General features: G+C 43.6%; 1 protein-coding gene across 3 annotated transcripts; it reads left to right on the forward strand.

The window, feature by feature from the left end:
• The first annotated feature begins 223 nt into the window (after positions 1-223).
• LRRC66 (leucine rich repeat containing 66) lies at positions 224-21115 on the forward strand. 3 transcript variants are annotated; one of them, XM_070396764.1, is made up of 6 exons: positions 249-263; positions 3859-3945; positions 4223-4723; positions 12981-13150; positions 16183-16372; positions 18435-21115. In XM_070396764.1, exons 3-6 carry the CDS (start codon positions 4228-4230, stop codon positions 20684-20686), a joined length of 3108 nt encoding a protein of 1035 aa, XP_070252865.1. In that variant the 5' UTR covers positions 249-263; positions 3859-3945; positions 4223-4227; the 3' UTR covers positions 20687-21115. The 3 variants fall into 3 exon arrangements, with proteins under 3 accessions (XP_070252874.1, XP_070252865.1, XP_070252859.1); XM_070396758.1 differs by having other exon boundaries at positions 251-263; positions 3856-3945; XM_070396773.1 differs by lacking the exon at positions 3859-3945 and having other exon boundaries at positions 224-263.
• Positions 21116-21370: the final 255 nt, after the last annotated feature.

Consider the following 21370-nt stretch of genomic DNA (forward strand, 5'->3'; position numbering starts at 1 on the left):
GATCTCTCTGATCCTCGAGCTCAAAAGTAGAAGCTGTAGAACTTGGATAGTCCCTCCTCCCTTTGCGCGTTCCCTCAGAGTCCCAGGGACACGTGCACGCTGTCACTGTGGCAGGAGGCCAGGGCCTTGTGACGAAAGGGTGAAGGTTTGCCACAGGCAGGCTCCACGGGCAGATGGGTGGAGCCTCAGAGGCTCGGGTCTAAAATTCCCACCTGGCTGGATCCAGGTAGAGACCCATTTGGAAACTACCTAAAGATCATAAGGTATGGCTTAGAACAGCGCTGCTGTTGTGTTCTTTCTACATCTTATCAGAAATAGCCTCTTCTGATTTTTTTCTTCTCATTTCTTTAACTTCTCTTCCTTTTATATAAGAATGAACTCTCCTTTCTACTTTGTTTTTTTACTGCCCTCCCTTATCTCTCTCACTCTCTGACACCCGTACACACCCAGTAGTTCTGCTTCCTCAACTTCCGCTTGAATGTGTCCATTTAAAGATTTACATTTTACCAAGTTGTTTTTCATTTCCTCAGGAAATTTTTCTAGAGTTCTCAGGGGTTCCTTACCTAATATGTATAAGCTTATATGTAGTACATGTCATTTTTCTTTACATATTAATAACTTTTACTTTAGGATATAAGATTACCATTACCTAGCTGTTTTGAACTCAAGTCTGTTAGATAATGTATAGATCTCTTTAAATTAGAAAGAACCAGATCCATAAAAATCTTTATCTCCCCTTAAGAATAAGTATTTTTTAACCACATGTTTCTGTTCAATATTGGAAAGTAGCATGCCTGCGAATTACTATATTTTTTGTTGCTGATACTGCATTAGTTTGGTATACAGTTGTATATATAACAATTGCAGCTTTCATTGTAGAAACAAATATCTTTCCAACTAGAAATTAATTCAATTTCTGGTATTGCCTAAGAGCCACACTATAAAAATAAGTCACTTCTCCATGCTGCAGGGCACCTTTGCAGTTCATGGCCTCGTGTCTCTGAATTTAGATGCCCTTCAAAACATGGAGAATTGACCTTGTGTGAACAAAGTTTAAAAGTTGCCTGGTACATTTCATTCGCTGTGTGCATTCATCCAAACAGAACATAGCCCTGCAACAGACTGCAAACTATTAAAAATGTAAAACGAGGAAGAAATTTACATATGCAGCACACCACGTGGAAAACATGGCCCTTACGGGACTTACTGCCTTCCAGGGAGTTTAAAACAGACACAAAACAAAGAAATGGGAATGCGGGATAATATTGGTATTCTGTCACACTGAATGTTACTAATGTGTAAATTCAGTAAATATTTACAGAAAGATTTCTGAAAAGATAAAATAGGCTAAAGCTGGGAAAGGGGTCTCCAGGCCATATGTAGGATTTGGAATGAGGAGAGGAAAAGGCGTTGAGCTTGGAGCTGGGAGTTACAAAAGCTCGTTTCAGCATGAGACGTCCATATACTAGCCCAGTGCTGAGCACAACCGCGTCTTGTAATGGCTCCATGTGTACTGAGTGGTCCGTAGATTAGCTGGCCCTGCCTGCCGACCTGAGGGACTGGACTACAGGCACTCAGGAGCTCTTTGAGGCTTTTGAATGAGGGGACGATAGGAGGAAAACAGTGTTACGGGGCAATAGCCCATTGGAATAGGATGGGCCAAGAAGGAAAATCAAGAGGCCGTGGCAGGAGAAACAGTTAAGCCATTCTAGTATTTAGGACGAGTGATGAACTAAATGGTGCCATTAGAGCAGAAAGGGACAGTTTGTTGCAAGCCTACATACTGAATAATGTAGTTATTCATGGAATTTGGTGTCATTAAAACCAAAATTATCCATTTACTTTTACAAACATTTTGTGTATATATTTAGCCACTGAAATGTGTAAATACTTGTTTTAAAACTTTTCATTGCTTCTTAGAAATCTTTGGTGAAAAGATCCTTGATGTTTATATCTTAACTAGAGGCCCGGTGCACAAAAATTTGTGCACTGGCAGGGGGTGGGTGGGGGGGTGTCCCTCAGCCCCACTTGTGCCCTCTCACAGTCTAGGACCCTTTGGGAGATAACCACCTGCTGGCTTAGTCCCGCTCCCCGGGTGGCAGATGGCAGGCCCAATCCCTTGGTGCCTGCCCCGCCTCCCCGGGTTGCGCACACAGCAGGGCCAATCCGGGGGTTGGGGTGCCACCCCGGGTCAGGTCACACACGGAATGCCCCAGGCAGGTCACACACAGGACGACCAGGCGGGTTGGCCGATCGCTGCTGCACCGCCCGGCCACCCCAGGTTGGGTCGCACACAGGATGCCTGGATGGAGGCTGGGCAGGCTGGCCGATCGCTGCTGCACAACCCGGCCGCCCCGGGTCGGGTTGCACACGGACGCCCGCTGCCCTGGGTCGCAGATAGCAGGCCCAGATGGCAGTGGGGCAGGCAGGATGGTGCTGTCCCGCCCTGCCTTCAGTATGCAAATTAGCTGCCATCTTTGTTGGCAGTTAATTTGCAGGTCGCACTGATTAACCAATGGGAGGCGTAGCGAAGGTATGGTCAATTACCATGTTTGTCTATTATTAGATAGGACTAGAGGCCCAGTGCATGAAATTAGTGCACGGGGGGGGGGGGGTCCCCTCAGCCCAGACTGCGCCTTCTTGCAGTCCAGGAGCCCTCGGGGGATGTCCGCAGAGGTGGGAGAGGCTCCCGCCACTATGGCTGCACTTGCCAGCTGTGAGCTGGGCTTCTTGCTGAGTGGCGCTCCCCCTGTGGGAGTGCACTGACCACCAGAGGACAGCTCCTGCATTGAGTGTCTGCCCTCTGGTGGTCAGTGTGTGTCATAGCGACCTGTCATTCCAATTCGGTCAATTTGCATACAGTAGGTCCTCAGGTTATGTCAGAGATCCGTTCCTACAGCACGACATAACGCGATTATCCCCGTAAGTCAGAACCCACCTGCATAAGCACCTATGTCACATGGAACACATACACAACAGTAATGAAGTGAAACAGTAAAAAAAATTTAAAAGATAACAATTCTTGACCTTTACTTGTAGTAAATAAATAATAAAAAAACATAAAGCACATATGTACATACATCGAAATGACAGAACTTTTTTTTTATAAATACTGTAAATGGGAGATGGCGTCATAACCACAAAATGACATACATCAAGTCCAATGTAACCCAAGGACTGCCTGTATTAGCCTTTTATTATATAGGATGGTCTTTGGTTGATTACCTCCCACCCACCCAACCACAATTGGGGCCAGGAAGGGACTCAGGAGGTGGGCCAGCCAGGGAGCGACCCTGGGAGGGCTCCAGGGCATGTCTGGTCCATCTCGCTCAGTCCTGATCAGCTGGACCCCAGCAGCAAGCTAACCTACCAGTTGGAGCGTCTGCCCCTGGTGTTCAGTGCACATCATAGTGACTGGTTGACCAGTCGACTGTCTGCCCCTGGTGGTCAGTGTATGTCATGGCGTGTGGTTGAGCAGCCTTAGCATATCGTTAGCATATTATACTTTGATTGGTTGAACAGACGACCGGATGACCGGACACTTAGCATATTAGACTTTTATTATATAGGATACATCTTCATGTTCGGAGGCAGAGCACCCTTTTTATAACCCATTTTATTTATGTTGAATATATCTAAATGGTTTCAAAAGGATTTGAAGTCAGACAAAGCTTGCAGTTCTTCTAGTCATTAAAAAAATATATATATAACATCAAGGATCTCGTTTGCGAGTTGAACCTTCCACCCAAACAGCTCCACAGTTCAGTGTACCTGGATGGCCTGCCACTCCACAGTAAGTCACGTGGCTGACTATAGTGTTGTAGATACTAGACTTTGCTCTGTTCTAATGACCAGCAGGAAGCAGAGAAGCCTTTGATCTTGGCAGGTTTCCCTCACTCCGAAGCAGCCTGCAGCGTGAATGGTCCTGGAAAAGCAGGCACAGAGGTGAGGCCCAAGTGCATACGTGTTTTTCTGAAAAATCGGGGGAGTTCTTTCTGTAGAATGTGACATAAATGTAATTTTATACCATAATTATACCAATTTTGGAAGCTACACTTTAATGCCTTTATTTCTAAGAAATTTCTAAGAAATCAAACATTCACTTAAATTGGCAATCACAGCAAGATAATTTTCCTCAATCTTGAAAAGTAAATTTTCTGCTTATTTGCTGTTAGTTTTTACGCGTTATAATGAATAAGTCAATTCATTTTCCTTTCTCCAGGCATTATGAAAAACCTTTGTTTCAGAGCCATTGCCATGGCTCTGGGTCTTTATTTTACTGGAGCCATGACAAACCCAGCAAGGAAAAGCAGTATTTTTTTCGATTCTGAGTGCCAATGGGATGGATATCGTCTGACAAATCGTTCCTTTACTGGAAAGCAGGATATACCTGTGGACGTATCACAGACAGCAGCCACCGTGGATGCAGGTTCCATTTTCTTTAGGGTCCTCTTACAATCTCCCACAAAAGAAGAAAAACTGAATATAAAACATCTGGACCTCAGTAACAATCTCATGTTGAAAATAACCTTAAGCCCTCTTGCACATTTACCTGGTCTGGAAACCCTAAACCTCAGCAACAATGCCATCCACTCCATCTCACTGGATCGCCCCGGTCCTAAGTGCTCATGGGCGAAACGCCACAGCAGCAGCTTGAGAAGTGGGCTTCCGCATCTAAAGCTGCTAATTCTTCAAAGAAATAAACTCAGTGACATTCCCAAGGGTAAGTACAATCTTAAGAGGTGAACTAGACCGAGAAATCCTGAGTGCGTGGAGAGTTCATGTTTTATGCCAATGAGAATTCCATGTTTGCTTTCAGTTTTGAGGAAGTGGCTTAAAGTAAAGCAATTTGATCCAAGCGAATATAATAAAAGGGGTTTCTTTGTGGAATTTGAAGTTAAAATATGTGGAACTTACAATCAATGCTTTTTCATCTTCCGTCACTATAATTTATATTCATGTTATATGGATTTGCCAAGAGACACTAGGAAGTATTAAGTGCTAAATAGTAATGCAGGATTTTAAATTTTACCTTAGAAATAACTAGTTCAAATACTTTTAATATGTAACACAATTCAAATTTATTGCCATATTTGTAAATTTTTCTTAGAATACCTTTTCTTTCTACTTATCCAGTAGCCCTCCAAGTGTAGACTAGAAAAATGCTCATTTTATGTATTAAGATGTAAACTTTCTTACTAAGTCAAAATCAGAATTCTTTATCCTGGTTTCTAACGGGATACTCTACATATCCTCCTATTATAATAAATTCTAATCCATTCTGACACTCACTAACCTACATGTTGGCGTTCCTCAGCTAATCCACCAACGTTTCATTTAGAAAATGTGTCAGGTTCATTAACCAGAGCTTCCTTTGTGCATTCTATAGTCAGGAGTGCTGGGCCATTTCCTTTCCCTGTTTGTTTTTGGTGTTGGGCATTCTTTGCCAAGTACTTACTTTACACAAGACACTATACTATAAAAAGAAATGGGAGGATATTGTCATTTTTCTCCGTCCCAAATGATGCATATTTAGTTTTTCTCATTTTTCACTTCTTTCATTTATTTATTTTTTGCTTTCTCCACATCTGGCCTGATTTTAAGCACCATTTTGACAACAATAGCCTGAAGGGGTGACGGAATTACTATTCCAGCCATCATATCAGCAGAATTGTGTGAGAATGGCAGGAGTCTTCTCTCCCTGACCTTTTCCATAAAAGCAGTGTGCAGTATTTTCAGTGTAAACTAATTTCATCTTATTTTACAATTTTTATTGTATTGTTCTTATTGTAAAAGGAATACTTGTTATTTGTGGGACATTAGGATTTGAAGAAAAATTTTAAGGGTAAAATTGAAGTCCTTCATGTAGTGTATAGTATTTAAGTTTATTCTTTAGGTTTACGTACATATTTTTATTTCAAATTGGAATATACTTTCCATAATATTTCATAACTTATATTTTCATACCACCAAATTGTTTGAATATTTTTACCTAATCAAGCAATTAGATATAATGGTATAACATATGTGATGATATAATGATATAATAATTTTTAACTAGTATGGTAGATGTGAATCTCAACCCACAAATTCAAGTGTACTAGAGATATAAGCTTTTATTGTCTATAATTCAGCGTAGTTTCTGATTCTGAGCCCAAATTCTACTATTCTACTAGGATAGGTTGTGGGTGGGGTATAGGGTACTTGTACTTAACCTCAGTCTTTTGTGAGCTTTCCTCTGCCTTTTCTCAGACTTGTACCGCAGCTCTAGAATCTTATACCCTGACAAGGCATCAAAGTGTGTGTGTGTGTGTGTGTGTGTGTGTGTGTGTGTGTGTCCATCTGTCCCTTAACCCCATTAGCCAAAGAACATTTCTTTCAGTCTTTTCGGTTTGGAAAAAATCCCCTTTTTGTTTCTTCAAAACCTTCTGTCTAGTTCTAGAAATTCCTTTCCTTTAAAACTTTAGGCCTGTGGAAAACAAAAGCCAGAAAGACTTGTGGACTCCTCTGCTTTGCGCCTCGAAATGTGCCTCCCCCGGGGCAATTAACACAGACAGAGCTTTCTGCTTGAACGGAGAGAAAGGAAAGGGGGAAAACAGAGGTAAAAGATTAATATGTCAAATATTATCCACCACAAGAGTAAATAGAGAAATACCGAATGTGTCTCCTGAAGGCAGATGAATTTCCTGGAGCTCATCGGAGGTTAGGGCAAATACAATTCCATTTAAGGACCAAATATCCCTATAAAATGCAGATGCAGCCCCTATCTTCCTTTTCTGAGTTAAACTTGGCCTCCCAAAGTATCAGGGGAAATGTTAACTCGCAAAGGGGAAAAAAGAAGGGAAATGACAAATCCTGTTCCTGATATTCTATTAGAATTCTAGCAAATGAAACCACAGAGAGATGAATGAAACAGCTGGGTGATGGAGTCCAGTGTAAGCCCAGACTCTAATTGGATATAATTCAGAGTTCTTTCACCCATAGCATTTTGTGATATGAATTTTTTTTCCAAAATCAACATGCATTTTCCGTTTTTACTGGATTGAGTCCCCTCTGACATCCCTTCCCATTTTATGATTCTGTGACTGTGGCTGGATGACTCTGGCTTTAAAACCCCATTTTGGAGGGAAAAGCTGGTAAGAGAGGGGCTGCCTGCCACGCTGTTTCTGACATTTCCTTGGTGCTTTTTCGATTCCTTTATTCTAAGGTTCTCAACCTTCCTAATGCCGCGACCCTTTAATACAGTTCCTCATGTTGTGGTGACCCCCAATTTCATTGTTACAAATTGAACATAATTAAAGCATAGTGATTAATCACAAAAACAATATGCAATTATATATGTGTTTTCCGATGGTCTTAGGCGACCCCTGTGAAAGGGTCGTTTGACCCCCAAAGGGGTCGCGACCCACAGGTTGAGAACCACTGTAAGCCTTTTTAAAGGTAACATCTGGATAATGTGGAATTTACTCATAGAATTGCTGTGAGGTGTAAAGAAAAATATGTCTTTCAAGAACCTAATTTAACATAGTATTTTGGCATAATAATGATATTATTAAAATACGTGAAAAGTACTTTGTAACCTTGTAAAGCAGTATGCAAATATTAGTTATTATTATTCTCTTGGCACAAACTGAGAATAATAGTCTATTCAGAAACAAATAATAAGTCTGTTTTTGTCAGAATCTCAAGTTATCTTTTAAAATGCTAAATAGCCCTGGCCAGTTGCTCAGTGGTTAGAGCCTCAGCCCTCACACCAAAGGGTCTCAGGTTCAATTCCTGGTCCAGGGCACATACCTGGGCTGCAGGTTCCATCCCCTGCCCCCCCCATCAGGGAACATGTGGGAGGTAACCAATCAATGTGTCTCTCTCACATGGACGTTTCTCTCTCTCTTTCTCCCTCTTTCCTATTTCTCTCTCTACCCCTCCCTCCCTCCCTTCCACTCTCTAAAAACCAATAGAAAAAATATCCTCGGGTGAGGATTAACAACAACAAAGTAAGTTAAATAACTTTGCAATAGATGGGACTCCTAGTCCACTGTAATTCATGAGCCAAGAATCATTTGTGTCTAACTATTTATATAGGTGTTTGGTCTTATCTGAAATAATACCTTAGAGATACGTATCTTGGAAAGCAGGGATCAACAACTGGCCTGCCAGCACACGTGTACCTGTATAACTCATGTCCCATGGGTCTTAAAGCAGTGAGTTTATAGAGCCAACAAAGAGTTGCTTTCACCCAGGAAAGCCCACTTCTGTGAGGGTGAACTATCAGGGCGACTCACCCAGTATCAGCCCAGCCTGTCTTCAGAGGCAGCTGTGAAGTCACCAAAAAGCTTCATGTTGGGACAACACCAGAGGAGGTGCCAGCCGATGTGTTTACAAGATAGAAGCCAGCCATGAATTCAACCTTAATGATCATTCTACCTTCCTCCCATATATTTGGAATATAGTGTTAATAATGGAAAATCAGGTTTAAAATTTTAAAACAATGGGGCAGGTCTCCAGTTAAACTATCCCACCTTCATCAGGCAGTATTTCCGGAATGCCCACAGAGTGCCTAGACATCTCTCAGGACCAACATGTTCCTGGGATTCCAGTTAGGTTGACAGTCCAGATGTGATAGCCTGACATCATTTAACAACGAAGTTTCAGAACCCAAGAGATGAAATGAGATGAAATAATACCTGACTTAGAAACTGGTAGAATTTAAAAAAAAAAATACAACCACAAAATCATGTATTACTAATCATATAAAAACAAAAGCACATTGTATTCTTTTCATTTGTAGGAAATTAAGCATTTCATCTTGATTGCTATGATTATGGGAATACCAATAACCAATTTTTTCAAAAAGTTCAGGTTGGCCATTGCTGGTTTAACTCAGTGGATAGAGCATCAGCCTGCAGACTGAAGGGTCCCAGGTTCAATTCTGGCCAAGGGCACATGCCTAAGTTGCAAGCTTGATCCCCAGTAGGAGGCAGCCAATCAATGACTCTCTGTTATCATTGACATTTCTCTCTCCCCCTCTCTCTTCCTCTTTGAATCAATAAAAAAAAAATTTTTTTTCGAAGTTCAGGTTGTAAAGGAGTAACAAAATGTATGTCATTAAGCTAAGAGGGCAAGGTCTTTGGCTCACCTCTACTAGTTTAAATTTGACTACTTTAATGGCTAGCCTTATCAATAATTCTTATCTAGGACCATTCCAGACTCTATTCTAATTCTTAGTACTCTTTGAACTTGAAGCCATGACCCTTGAACATTATTGTTCTGTGTTATTAGGTATCATACTTGGGAGAACATTTAGGAAGTTCATAGTCCAAAGGAATATTTTTAAGGTGGTGTAATGTCTGGGCATACCTTCTGTGGCCTTTTTCCCAATAAACACTGAGATAATTTCTTAGAAGTAATAAAACTGCCTCTGGCCTCTTAAACGCAAAGGCTAATCAAATTCCTGCTTTCCCTAGCTTATACGATCATCAGAAAGCAATTCAATAAAAAAAAAAAGTGCCTCCCTATTTTCTTCCCAACATTTGACTCTCCTCTCTTGAAACAGAATCTACCCTCTGACATCCAAACTCAGCTAATGCACTTCCTAACCTCTTTTAGTCACCTGAATGCGCACCCCCTCAACATTGATTCACCATGCAAAATTTTTAAAAGAACATATTTTCCCCCATTGAGAGTGTCAGCCAAGTATCATGGAAGAGTTCTCAAATTCCTCGTCTGTTTTTGAGAGACCCTAAATGAATAAGGTCATATCTCTCATTATCTTTGGATCAGCAGGCTAATCAGAACATGTTGTTTTCATAACTGTTCTTTGGCAAAATCCAAGGGAGCAATCCCCATCACATTTCAAATCTTGGCTCACATCATGTCTGCTAACGTCTCATTGCCCAAAGCAAGTCACATGACCAACCTCAACTCAATGGGACAAAGAAGTAAAGTGAATATTTGCTGAATGATGATCTAAACTGTTACACCTGGCTTCCACTGCGCTCAAAATACCTGACCATAGTAATCAAAGATAGATTCAATTTCACCTGCAAGAAACAATTTTTAAGGGAGGAAACTGAGGCATGGAGACCTTAAGTGATACTTTCTGATTCACATCAAAAGTGACAAACAGAGCTGGATATATGATACATATATTTGCTATATGATACAAGTAGAATCACTAAACAATCCCAATGCATTTGGCATTTTATGTATTCCATGGCCCATACCATTCTCTTTCGTAGACAGCCCAGCCCTACTCCCTGCCTTCTTTTTCCTTTTCAAAACTCAAGTTATCTCTCAGGACCTTGACCATGTCCTTTGTGTGTGTGTGTGTGTGTGTGTGTGTGTGTGGCTAAATGGTAATGAATGGTTAAAAGATCTGAATTTCAATCCCACCTCCACCCACCATGACGTGGGGCAAATTCTTGCTGCACCTAAGTTTTGCAATTTGTAAAATGGTAATAACCCACAGGGCTTTGTGAGGATTAAAAGGAGATGTTAGTGAAATGCTCAGAGCACAGAAAGAGTACACAATTAAACAGAGGTTTAAAAATAACTTCTTCCTTCCACTCAAAGCTAGACATGATCTCCCTTCCGCTGATCTCCTGGCCTACATATTCAATTCAATTAAGTACTGAGAAATTGCAGGAACCATAAATTCTCATCCCTGCATAGGGCAGGCAGGTATCAAAAATGTCAAGGAAACTATAGCTCCTTTCATATTCGAGTCTTGTGTTTCACTTTTTCCCCCCTCACAAACCCATATGTTTGCATATTAAAATATGTAGGAATATTCTCCACAAAAAAACATTTTCTCCAGGAGCAGGAGGGGAAATATTGAAGTGCCTAGGAGAGCAGAGCAGCTCACAGATGCTGGGGCACTCAGTCAGGAACGGCAAATTAACCAACCAATATCGAAGTATTTCCCACCAGCATATGCCAGCTGAACATCAGCCCTGGTTCTCTCCCATTTTTTTTAAACATGCAGGTTTCTTGGCCTATCCTTTGTCTTCCTACTTTTGACAGAGACATGAGTAGAAAGAAATCACATTTGTCTGTAAGTCCATGCCCATCTAAGACAGGCGCCCTCATTCAGCTCCAGCCAAACGTCTTGTGCCAGTTGAAACTTCCAATAATTCAAGCGAAGCTAGATATGCAACATTTTTGTATTGAATCCTTATTGTCAGCTCATTGATTTTTAAATCTCTGTGAAGGCCAAACACTGTGACCTCTAATTTATTGCGTGCATTGGAGGAGTTCACAAAGACATGAACTCTGACCTGAATCATCTTATGGACAGTTGGATGGAGGGGTATAAGTGCTTTGTATAACTAGCAACTTTTTCTAGGTTTTATCATTCAACCAGACACAAGGATTCTATGCTATATTTGTCCTCAGCACCAAAGACAGTACATAAGGAATAAATCCTTCTGGAATTGAACCAACTTGATCTGTTTTGTGGTAGTTGGTTAAAGACACAGACTACACATGAGAGCAGAGCAGAAGGAAATGTAAAAATGCAGGGCTTCCTTGCGGGACTCAGATGGTAAATCAAATTTGGGAGATGCTGTGACTGGCACCTCCTTCTCAAGCTTTCTTTTCAGTGCCAAATGCACCTCCTGGTGACTCTGGCATCAGGTGAAATACAAAGGCAATTAGATTATTTTGCCAGAACACAAAATCTAGCTAGAATTTACTACCTTCAAAACATACAAGAATGCCTAGAAAATAGTTATAATATTAACAATAAGTACATAAAAGAAAGGATATAGCTACAAAATGAGTCATGAACATTTGAAAACTCTCAGTTCACCCATATAAATAAATCATCAAACAACTATTCAGTTTTATCCATAGTTCAATCAAATAAATATTTACTTATTCTTCAAAGTTAGACTTTTTAATTAATGCTTTTATTATAAAACTAGAGGCCCGGTGCACAAAATTCGTGCACGAGGGTGTCCCTCAGCCTGGCCTGCACCCTCTCCAATCTGGGACCCCTCGGACATCCCTCTTGCAATCCAGGACCACTAGCTTCTAACCGCTTGCCTGCCTGCCAGCCTGATCGCCCTAACTGCTCTCCCCTGCTGGCCTGACCCCCCTAACTGCTCTCCCCTGCCAGGCTGATCTCCCTAACTGCTCTCCCCTGCCAGCCTGATAGCCCCTAACTGCTCTCCCCTGCCAGCCTGATCCCCCTAACTGCTCTCCCCTGCCAGCCTGATCACCCTAACCACCTCTGCCTTGGCCCCACCACCATGGCTTTGCCCAGAAGGACGTCCAGTCTAATTAGCATATTACCCTTTTATTAGTATAGATTAGCACATGCTCATTGAAAAAAAGAGTTCAATGATGTCTAAAATAAAGCTTCCTCCCTCCTCTAACCCCACCTCTCCTTCTAAGTGTAAGTACTACTAATAGCTTAGTTTACCTCTTCCAGGCCTTTTTTTCCTGCTCACTCAAAATATATGATATATGTATATGGGTACAAATGGCTCCTTTTTTCAAGAACACTGGAATTATACTTGATACTGTTCAGCAACTTAATATTTTCCTTCTCATGCACTCTTGTTGCTCTACCCCATTCTCTTTTATAGTATTTGGTTCCATAGTATTTTATAGTATTGACATACCATGCTTTGTCTAACCACTTCTCTATTGAAAACCATTTAAGTTGTCTCTAATCTTTCACCCTTACAAACAATGCTGCAGTCAATATGACCAGTTTATATTTTAATTTTATTTATTTTTTCTACATTTCCATTGATATTTTAGAGAGAGAGGAAGGAAAGGAGAAAAAGAGAAACATCGATGTGAAATCGGCTGCCTCCTGCATGCCCCCTAATGGGACCAAGCCCAAAACCCAGACAGGGCATGTGTCTCAACCAGGAATTGAACCAGCAACCTTTCTGTGCACAGGACGATATCCAACCAACTGAGCCACACTAGCCAGGGCAATATTTTAACTTGCTTTTTAATTTTAATAGGATTGTGGAAACTGAAGTCATTACAGAGTTTGGATCTGTCATTCAATGGGATATTGCAAATTGGTATGTTTGATTTTCATAACTGCCTGCAATTGGAGAACCTCTATTTAAGGAGCAACAAGATATTCAGAATTCATCCGGAAGCCTTCAAGGACCTCAAAAAGTTACAGGTTATAAAATAATTTTTATAATATTTCAAATACACAGCCATATGAGCAATGACATTAGAAGAATGTTTGAAGAGTGTCTTCATGTCCAGTAGTACTGACCATTAATCAAAACATGTAAGTCTATTTTAAGATTCCTTTAAAATCGCTAAGTCTCTTTCTTGCCTTAAAAATCAGTGGTCTCAGTAATGGACATGAATTTTGCTTGAACATAATACTCAGCAGCAACAATTGGCACATTATTTTTTTTCTAAATCAAATTAAACTTGTCTCAGGCTTCAATCAAGGTGTTGGTCAAGACTGGATTCTCACCTGAAGGCCTAGGTGAAGCTCACGGGGAAATGAAGGGGAAACTTTCATTCAGTTCCTTGTGGGCATTGACTGAGGGCTCCGTTCCTTGCTAGCTGTCAGCCTGAGCCTGCCCTCCGTTCTGTGCCATGTCAGCCTCTGCATAGGGCAGCTCACCGCATGGCAGCTTGCACCACAGCCCAAAGGAGAGAGCCTGCTAGAACAAAGAATATGTGCTCCATCGAAGTGATGTCCCATTGCTTTTGCCGTACTCTGATGGTTAGAATCAAGTCACAGGCCCCGCCTACACTCAAGGGGAGGAGATTTCTCAAGGCCATGAATACCAGGAGACAGAATCACTGGGGACTCTTTCAGAATCTGCCAAATTATAAGAGCAGATGAGAAAGCCCACTGAAGTTGACAGTGCTCCCCAATTCACCACAAATAGGTAGTCAGATTGCCTGGGGACCTCATTTAGTATATTGTCTACTGATTGTAAGTATATGTGTGTGTGATTGCCCTGTGTCTGTTTTATTTCCTATGCATTTTTATTGTACTTTGTAAGTCTTCTGCAGCTCACAGGTTATAGATGCTACAGGCAAACTAAAAAACAATCCCAAGAATGATTTAAATCATCTGTAATTCTCAATTCACCTGAACTGCCCAGAATTATACAATTTCTCCTTCTCTAATATTCCTTCTACATGTTTGGTAATAACTTAAAAACTGGTTTTGGAACAGGATGAACATATTTGGTATCAGAAAGCTGCATATTAAAATAGATGGTATGTGGGTTGTTGTTTTTTCAGGAGATGCATTTAACATTTACACAGTGCAATATGTCTTCCCATGTCAGAATCTTCTCAGAAGCCAGATAGAGTTTTCATATCATGAATTCATCATCATGTTTAGATAGAATACATTTGCATTAGCATTTCAAATTAGCATCCTTTTTCTTACTTTACTCCATTCTTCTTAGATTCAGTGATTTGTGTAGCAACGTATGCTTCTCCCAGGCTTTCTCTAATGTACACTCCTGCCACTGATGGTGGATGGCTGTTTCTTTAGCCACATTGAACTATTCTGTTTTAATCTTTTCTCAGAAATTATTTCTCCTGAATCATCTTATTAGTTTTCTGGCCTCACTCCAGTTTTGCTTTCAATTCAATGATTTGTCATATCATAGTTGCTAGACTAGGAAAAAAAAAAAGCCAGACGTGCACTAAAAAGAAAATAACTACCTGAAAAACTGTAGAATATTTCACTCAGTTGTTGAGGAGGGTTACGTAAGAAAATTATTGATCCTTGGCAAGACCAGGCCAAAGAAAAGTTTTGTTTTTTTCCTTCCCAATCCCAGTCTCCTACTTCCTATTTTTGGCAACCTTCCTTGGGGAGTCAAGACTGCTTGGTTACTCAACATGGGAAAGGTCAGCCTCATTGCTCATGTCCAGGGAGAATTCTGACTCAGCATGTAGTGGTCTTGGTGATGGTGCCATTGGATTAATTGTTTGAATCAGCTCTTAGGGGTTTATTTAACTCAGGATATCAACGCTGCTTTTCCCATGATGTTGATAAAACATTTGACCTAGATAACATCCAGCCTCTCTAATTTTCACCCATAGCCCTCTTTTTATTTTTCAACAAGACTTTTATGATTTTCCCTTCTGATAACCATCTCCCCCTCCCCAGGCCCCAAGACCCCACTCTGGTGCCTCATGCTCCAGGCCTCCTCCACCCAGCCCTTCACTCCAGTTTGGTGAGAGCTCAGGCTCCAGGAGGGTGTGTTGTGGAATAGAAGGCACCCAGGGAAGCCAGATCAGATTTCACCTCTGCCATTTCATTCATTCATTCTTTTCTCCACTATTTAAGGAGCAGCTGCTATGTACTAGGGGCTTGTGGAATAAACTGTGTGCCCTAGCCCAGTTTCCTCCTCTGTAAAAAAAAAACGGAGGGGAGGGGGTGGAATGAGGAATTTGTTGGGAGGTTTAGAGATAATATATGTAAAGCACCCAGTGAGGTGCCTGGTACACAGCAGTGCTCTGCGAATGGTAGTTAGAGCTGTACCTAACTGCTTTCCCTGCTGCATCATGCCACGGCCACATCCATCTTCAATGGGTCCTTCTCTGTGTTTCTAGTGTCACTGAGTCCTTTTTGTTCCCTGGTTTCCCCTTCATTTCTGATTAGACTAGAAAAATTGGTCATCTTGTGCATACTAAGTAGTGCAGATGCAGAGAAATGTACTACTACCCTTGAAGCAAAAGATCTCTCTTCGCTACTGGTCAGCCGCAGTTTTGTGTTGTATGGGCTCATCATTCAGTATCTTCTGCCACTTTCAATAACACTGTGCTTCTAGACATTTTAGTTCTGCTATCTAATTCTAGACCTTGATCTAGACCTTGATAACAACGAGGAGTTCAGGTTTTATCTAACAGTACAAATCACAGCTCATAGGAAAAAAGGAAGGGAAAATGATTAATCATCTAATGTAGGCACCATACTTAAAGCTTTTGCATGTATTTCATCCTAACAACAATTTTGGCAGGTAGGCTCATGGAAAGTAAACAGTTTGCTTAGGCTCACAGAACCATTAGAGACAGAGCAGAGATTTACTCCAAGGTTCCTCTGACTCTCAAATCAGTCTGACTTCTCATTGCCTCCATAAAGACATAAACAATATCTGGAACTCGTCTATTGCCTCTAAGTGTCTTTATTCACAGACTGGCCCAAATGTGCTTCTTCTCGAGCAGGTTGTGGACCTCAGCAGCAATGCTCTGACCGCCATCCTGCCCATGATGACCATTGCTCTAGAGCTTCCCCACCTGGAGGCTGACTTGGCCCATAACCAATGGCAGTGTGATGACAGTGTGACCATCTTCCAAAATGTCATTTCTGAATCCTGGAGGAGAAAGTGGGATGTAATTTGCAACAAGTCTATAGGTATGTCAGTAGTACCGCTTCTCTCTGAAAGGGTTCCAGCTGAACTGAAAAATAAATAAATAAACAAACAAACAAACAAAAAACAGGACTAATTGAGTCTCATTGGAAACAATGACAGCAAGAGTGGTGATCCATGGCCTTGGGCAGCCTCGGGCTGTGTCATAGAGCAGTCATTGGTTTCTAACTGTTTTCCTCAGTCATGAGTGATTTTCTTTACGTGGGCAAAGAAACCTAGTTCCACCGTCTCAGAAACTTCATAAGGAGAGAATTTTGCCCTGAAGACCCCACAAGTGTCATATTTTTATTTTTTTATAAAATATATTTCTTTATTGATTTCAGAGAGGAAGCGAGAGGGGAGGGGGAGAGAGAGAAAGAGAGAGAGAGAGAGAGAGAAACATCAATGATGAGAGAGAATTATTGATAAGCTGCCTCCTGCACACCCCCTACTAGGGATCGAGCCTGCAACCTAAGCATGTGCCCTTGGCTGGAATTGAACCTGGGACCCTTCAGTCCACAGGCCAACACTCTATCTACTGAGCCAAACCAGCTAGGGCAAGTGTCATATTTTTTAATCCCAATTCTTAACAAATAATCAAAGAAAGAACTTTTAAAACTTGAAACATGATTAGTTTAAATGTTTGCCAACATCCTAAAAATATAATCCTACACAGACACAAACACACATTTCAAAAGTAGATTTTTCTTTTCTTTGTTCCCTGCCACTCTCCCAACGTGCTAAAATATGTTATTGGAGTTGAACATTCTGGAAAGTGGTTTCCACTATTTTTTTGAAAATATATTTTATTGATTTTTTACAGAGAGGAAGGGAGAGGGATATGTAATGGGGTGACCCGTGGAGACAACCACCAGGGACTCAGATCAAAATTTGGGAACCTTTATTAAGCTGGCCAGCGACTACAGTTACAGCACCCTGCCGAAGCAGAGGCTGAACTGCAGGGCCGACTACAGGAGTTACATTTTATTATTAAATTCTGTGGAGGCCCAGAGAAAAATGTGTCTTTCAAATTCTGGGCCCCCCAATATGGAGGAAACTCTCTTTATACTCTTTCCAGTCCTTTGTCTCCCAAATTTGGAATGAGACTTCTGGGCCTTCTGAGAAAGAAGGCCTGTGTGCTGGGATGGGGCCATGAGACCATATCTCAAGGCCTGGCCTGATGTCAGTACCTTCCTATCTATGTGTTTTAGGACAGTGTGCCCCGCCTGGCCGAAGCGCCAGATATGCAGCCCAGCACAGGATAGTTAGAAACATCGATGAGAGAGAAACATCGATCAGCTGCCTCCTGCACACTCCCTACCGGGGATGTGCCCGCAACCAAGGTACATGCCCTTGACCGGAATCGAACCTGGGACCCTTGAGTCCACAGGCTGACGCTCTATCCACTGAGCCAAACCGGTTAGGGCAGTTTCCACTATTGTGTTGGCTTAAACTTCTAACTGGGGAGTGGGGAAGAAAGGCAGATTTTTTTTTTTTTTTTTGAGTAGTCCTGGATTCTGTTCTGTTCAGGACTGACATTAAAGTAGGAACACGGCCATGCTTCCCACGTTTAGAAGAAAACCACGACAATCGGAGGGAGGCCAGTGTTGTCAGCCACACGTGTCCCGTCCTCTCTCAAAGCTGCCCTGGCTTCTGAGTGTGGAGGGCAGAACACCAGGATCCACTAGAGAACCCTGGGCAGTGCTGTGCTCGCCAGCACTGGGCACGCTGAGGAAATGATGCTGCGAACATGGGTAGGGCTGAGGCAGACTTCGCCGGACGTGCAGTAGATAAGGGTCTGGAAGGAGACGTAATGAGGTTACCCCTCCAGTCTGGCTTCTCTCCCTCCCACAGGTAGCCATCAGACAAGAAGCCTGAGAAACACACCACTCCTGGGCTGGTGAGCAGCAGCCCTGAGCCCACAGCCACGTGTGAATGCACACGGAGCCGTACTGCTGGCCTTAGACGTCACTCCGTCAATCAGGAGCGCTGCTTATCATCATGCAATATGCACTTTACATATAACCCATGGGTTCTAATTTCCATGTGTTTTACCCCCACTTTCAGGGCACGAGGAGGCATCCGGGTGGACACCCCGAAGCAGAATTCCCAGGGAGGCCCACCGTCCTCACACGAATCTGAGTCACAGGAAAAGCCTCCTAAGGAGCAAAGCTGAGAGGCCCCAGGCAGGGATGCATGTGGGCTCATCCACGCCGGGGAAGAAGGACCGCGCAGGCTCTGATGAGCAGCACAGACGGCCGCCGAGACGGGTGAGGAGCACCCAGGATGTGCAAGCGGCTGGCAGGACGGATGCCGCGTCCCAGGACCTCGCCCTGGCCGTGTGCCTAGCGGTGTTCATCACGTTCTTCGTGGCTTTCTGCCTGGGGGCTCTGACAAGGCCTTATATTGACAGACTGTGGCAACAGAGGTGCAGAAAGAAAAGACCCGGTCCTGCCCTCGGGTATTCCAACCAGGGCTTCTACGATGAAACGGAAGCTTCGGGGGACGTCCAGCAGCCAAGGGTGGATCTGCACCAAGCTCACCGTGGCCTAAGCCTCTGTGCGCCCCAAGACCTTTTCTCGGGGACACAGGCCAGCCCACAAGCTGCTGTCGTTGCTGGCAGAAGTCTGGGCATCAGCAGAAAGGAGCCTGGCGGCGGGCAGAGCAGGGGACCGCGCGGGGGCGACACTGGGGCAGGGAGGAGGAAGGATCACCTGCTTCCCAATGGCCGAGCAGCCGGTTCCGGTTCCGGTTCCATTATCCACGGACGGCCCGGTGCTGACAGTAACCCCCGCGCGTCAGCAAGACAGGACCGCGTCTTCAGGCATCGTCTCTATGGAGTAGCCGGTTCTGAAACGGAAGATTCGCGCAGTGAGCACTCAGTGGGCATCCCTGCGATTGCTGGCAGATTACGAACAGGCTCTGGCTCCATTCATAAGGATTCGAATGCATTAGACCCACCACTGTCAAGAGAGATGACGGCTGCTCTCTCTCAAACGCAAATATGTACAAAAGCACAGAGGACGGGAGGGCACGGGGACAGAGAGGGCGCGGAGTGGGCACCGCGGGAGTTCCCTAAGGAAGTGCAGGTGCGCACTCCCAGTTTGCTGGACGCACAGGGAGCCAGTGCTGAGGAGGAACATCCCACCTACTACGGTTCAGCCCAACTCGGTGACCTAGGACATGTGGGCCCATCCCCAAAGGCCTTTCCCCCAGGACCGGGCAGGGACCTACATGTCACTCCTGCTCACGAGGACCCAGCCCAGAGACACGCTCCTCCTGACACGCGGGACGAGCTGGACACCAACTCCGATTCCGATGAAGGCTCTTTATTTACTCTAAGCTCCGAGAGTTCAGAGGGTGCGCGAAATGTGAGTGGAGAAGAGGCAGATGGGGAGGAGAGTCCTGGAACCAGTGAGCTCCCGGAGGACGGGGACCCAGGGGTGAGGAGGGACACCGTGACATCATCCGAGAGTCTCGAGGACATCACCTCCCGGAAGGCTCAGGGGAAATGTGAGAATCAGGAGGATCACTTTGAAAAACCTCTCATTTCCGGTTCAGACTCTGGTTTGTCCAAGAGTCATCGGGAAAGTGCCTCTAACACCCACACATGTGAGAACCCAGTGACCTTGCCCGGGTCACTGGGTGACAGTGCTGCCCGTGACACGACCCCGGGCGTGTTCACTGATGACTGCGTCACGGCTCCTGGGTCTGAGGCAGCAGGGTGGCATTGCTCCCTCAGAGACCTAGAATTTTCCACTGTGGAAACACCACCGTGTCCTGCTGAAGTTCCCCCGGGTCCTGATAAGACTGCCTGTGGTGAGAGAGATGCAGACATGTGTACATATGAACCTCTCACTCAGGGATCAGACCCGGATGAAAGCAGTCGTCCCTCACAACACGATTCTGAAGGGGGCAGCACGCATTCCAGCCCGATGGACACAGGTGCCCCTGAGGCCCATGAGTCCAGAGAGGCTAGGAGCCCGACACAACTGTTACAGTTCTCTGGTGACGAACCAGCTCCTCAGGGTGAAAGAGGAGGAGGGGACTATTTTGAAGAGGGTTCCAAGAGCCAGGTACCATTATTACAAGCGCTTCCCAATAAAACCAGTCCGTTAAGAACACGGGAGCCCCTCGGTGGTGGAGACGGGGGTAAATATTCAGAGGAGAATCTGTTGCAACTAGAAAAAGATGATTCTGACTTCTGTACTCAAATGCAGACCCACAGCAACCTGATGGGGGTTGCCCATCTAGGTGAGGACCGGCTCTCCTATAACAAAGACGAGGATGTTCAACGTGAAAATCAAAGGCAATGCTAGTAACATTCTTAGTACAGATTGGAGCACTGAGGTGGAACGGCTGAACAGATTTTAACAAATTCTGCACAAAGAACAGCACAGCTTTTGGGAGGTTGATCACGAGCCTACAAAACTGGAGGGATTCAGAGAATTTCTAAATATTTGTAATAAGTTGTGTTAAAAGTTGGACCATTTAGCCATGGCTGGTATGGCTCAGTCGGTTGGTGGTTGTCTTGTGCACAGAAAGGTTGCTGGTTCATTCCAGGTCAGGGCACATACTGGGGTTTCAGGCTCGATCTCCACTAGGGGGCGTGCAGGAGGCAGCCACTTGATGTTTTGCTCTCACATTGATGTTTTTTTCTCCCTTCCTCTTTCTCTAAAAATCAATTTTAAAATCTTTTTTTAAAAAGTTAGAACATTTTATAGAACAAAGAATAAATTAAAAATCAATTTTCAAGAAGAGAAGTGATGGTTTTTGCAAAAGAAAAAGAGTCTCCACCATTATCCCTGCTTCACCTTCTCTGGCCTTACTTGCCAATCAGAGCTCTCATGACCTGTGATCTTCTGTTTATCCTCCTGCTTCTCTGACATTTTCCCCTTTGCTTTCCTGGCACTCCTCCTCGGCTTGTCCTCTTAAACAGCATTCCTCAGGGGTCTGTTTCAAGTCTCCCTGCATCTCCCCTTTGCCCCTCTCCTTGGACCCTG

This window comes from Myotis yumanensis, unplaced genomic scaffold, assembly GCF_028538775.1.
Source record: "Myotis yumanensis isolate MYYU_CA2020_CCGP unplaced genomic scaffold, mMyoYum1.0.hap1 SCAF_1, whole genome shotgun sequence".
NCBI lineage: Eukaryota > Metazoa > Chordata > Mammalia > Chiroptera > Vespertilionidae > Myotis > Myotis yumanensis.

Bases quoted from the DNA above. Each gene is read 5' to 3' on its own strand.
- LRRC66 (XM_070396773.1), top strand. From the start codon at position 4,228: ATGAAAAACCTTTGTTTCAGAGCCATTGCCATGGCTCTGGGTCTTTAT. The intron at 13,151-16,182 runs GTTATAAAATAA...CTTCTCGAGCAG, and splicing joins AGGACCTCAAAAAGTTACAG to GTTGTGGACCTCAGCAGCAA. The intron at 16,373-18,434 runs GTATGTCAGTAG...CCCCACTTTCAG, and splicing joins AATTTGCAACAAGTCTATAG to GGCACGAGGAGGCATCCGGG.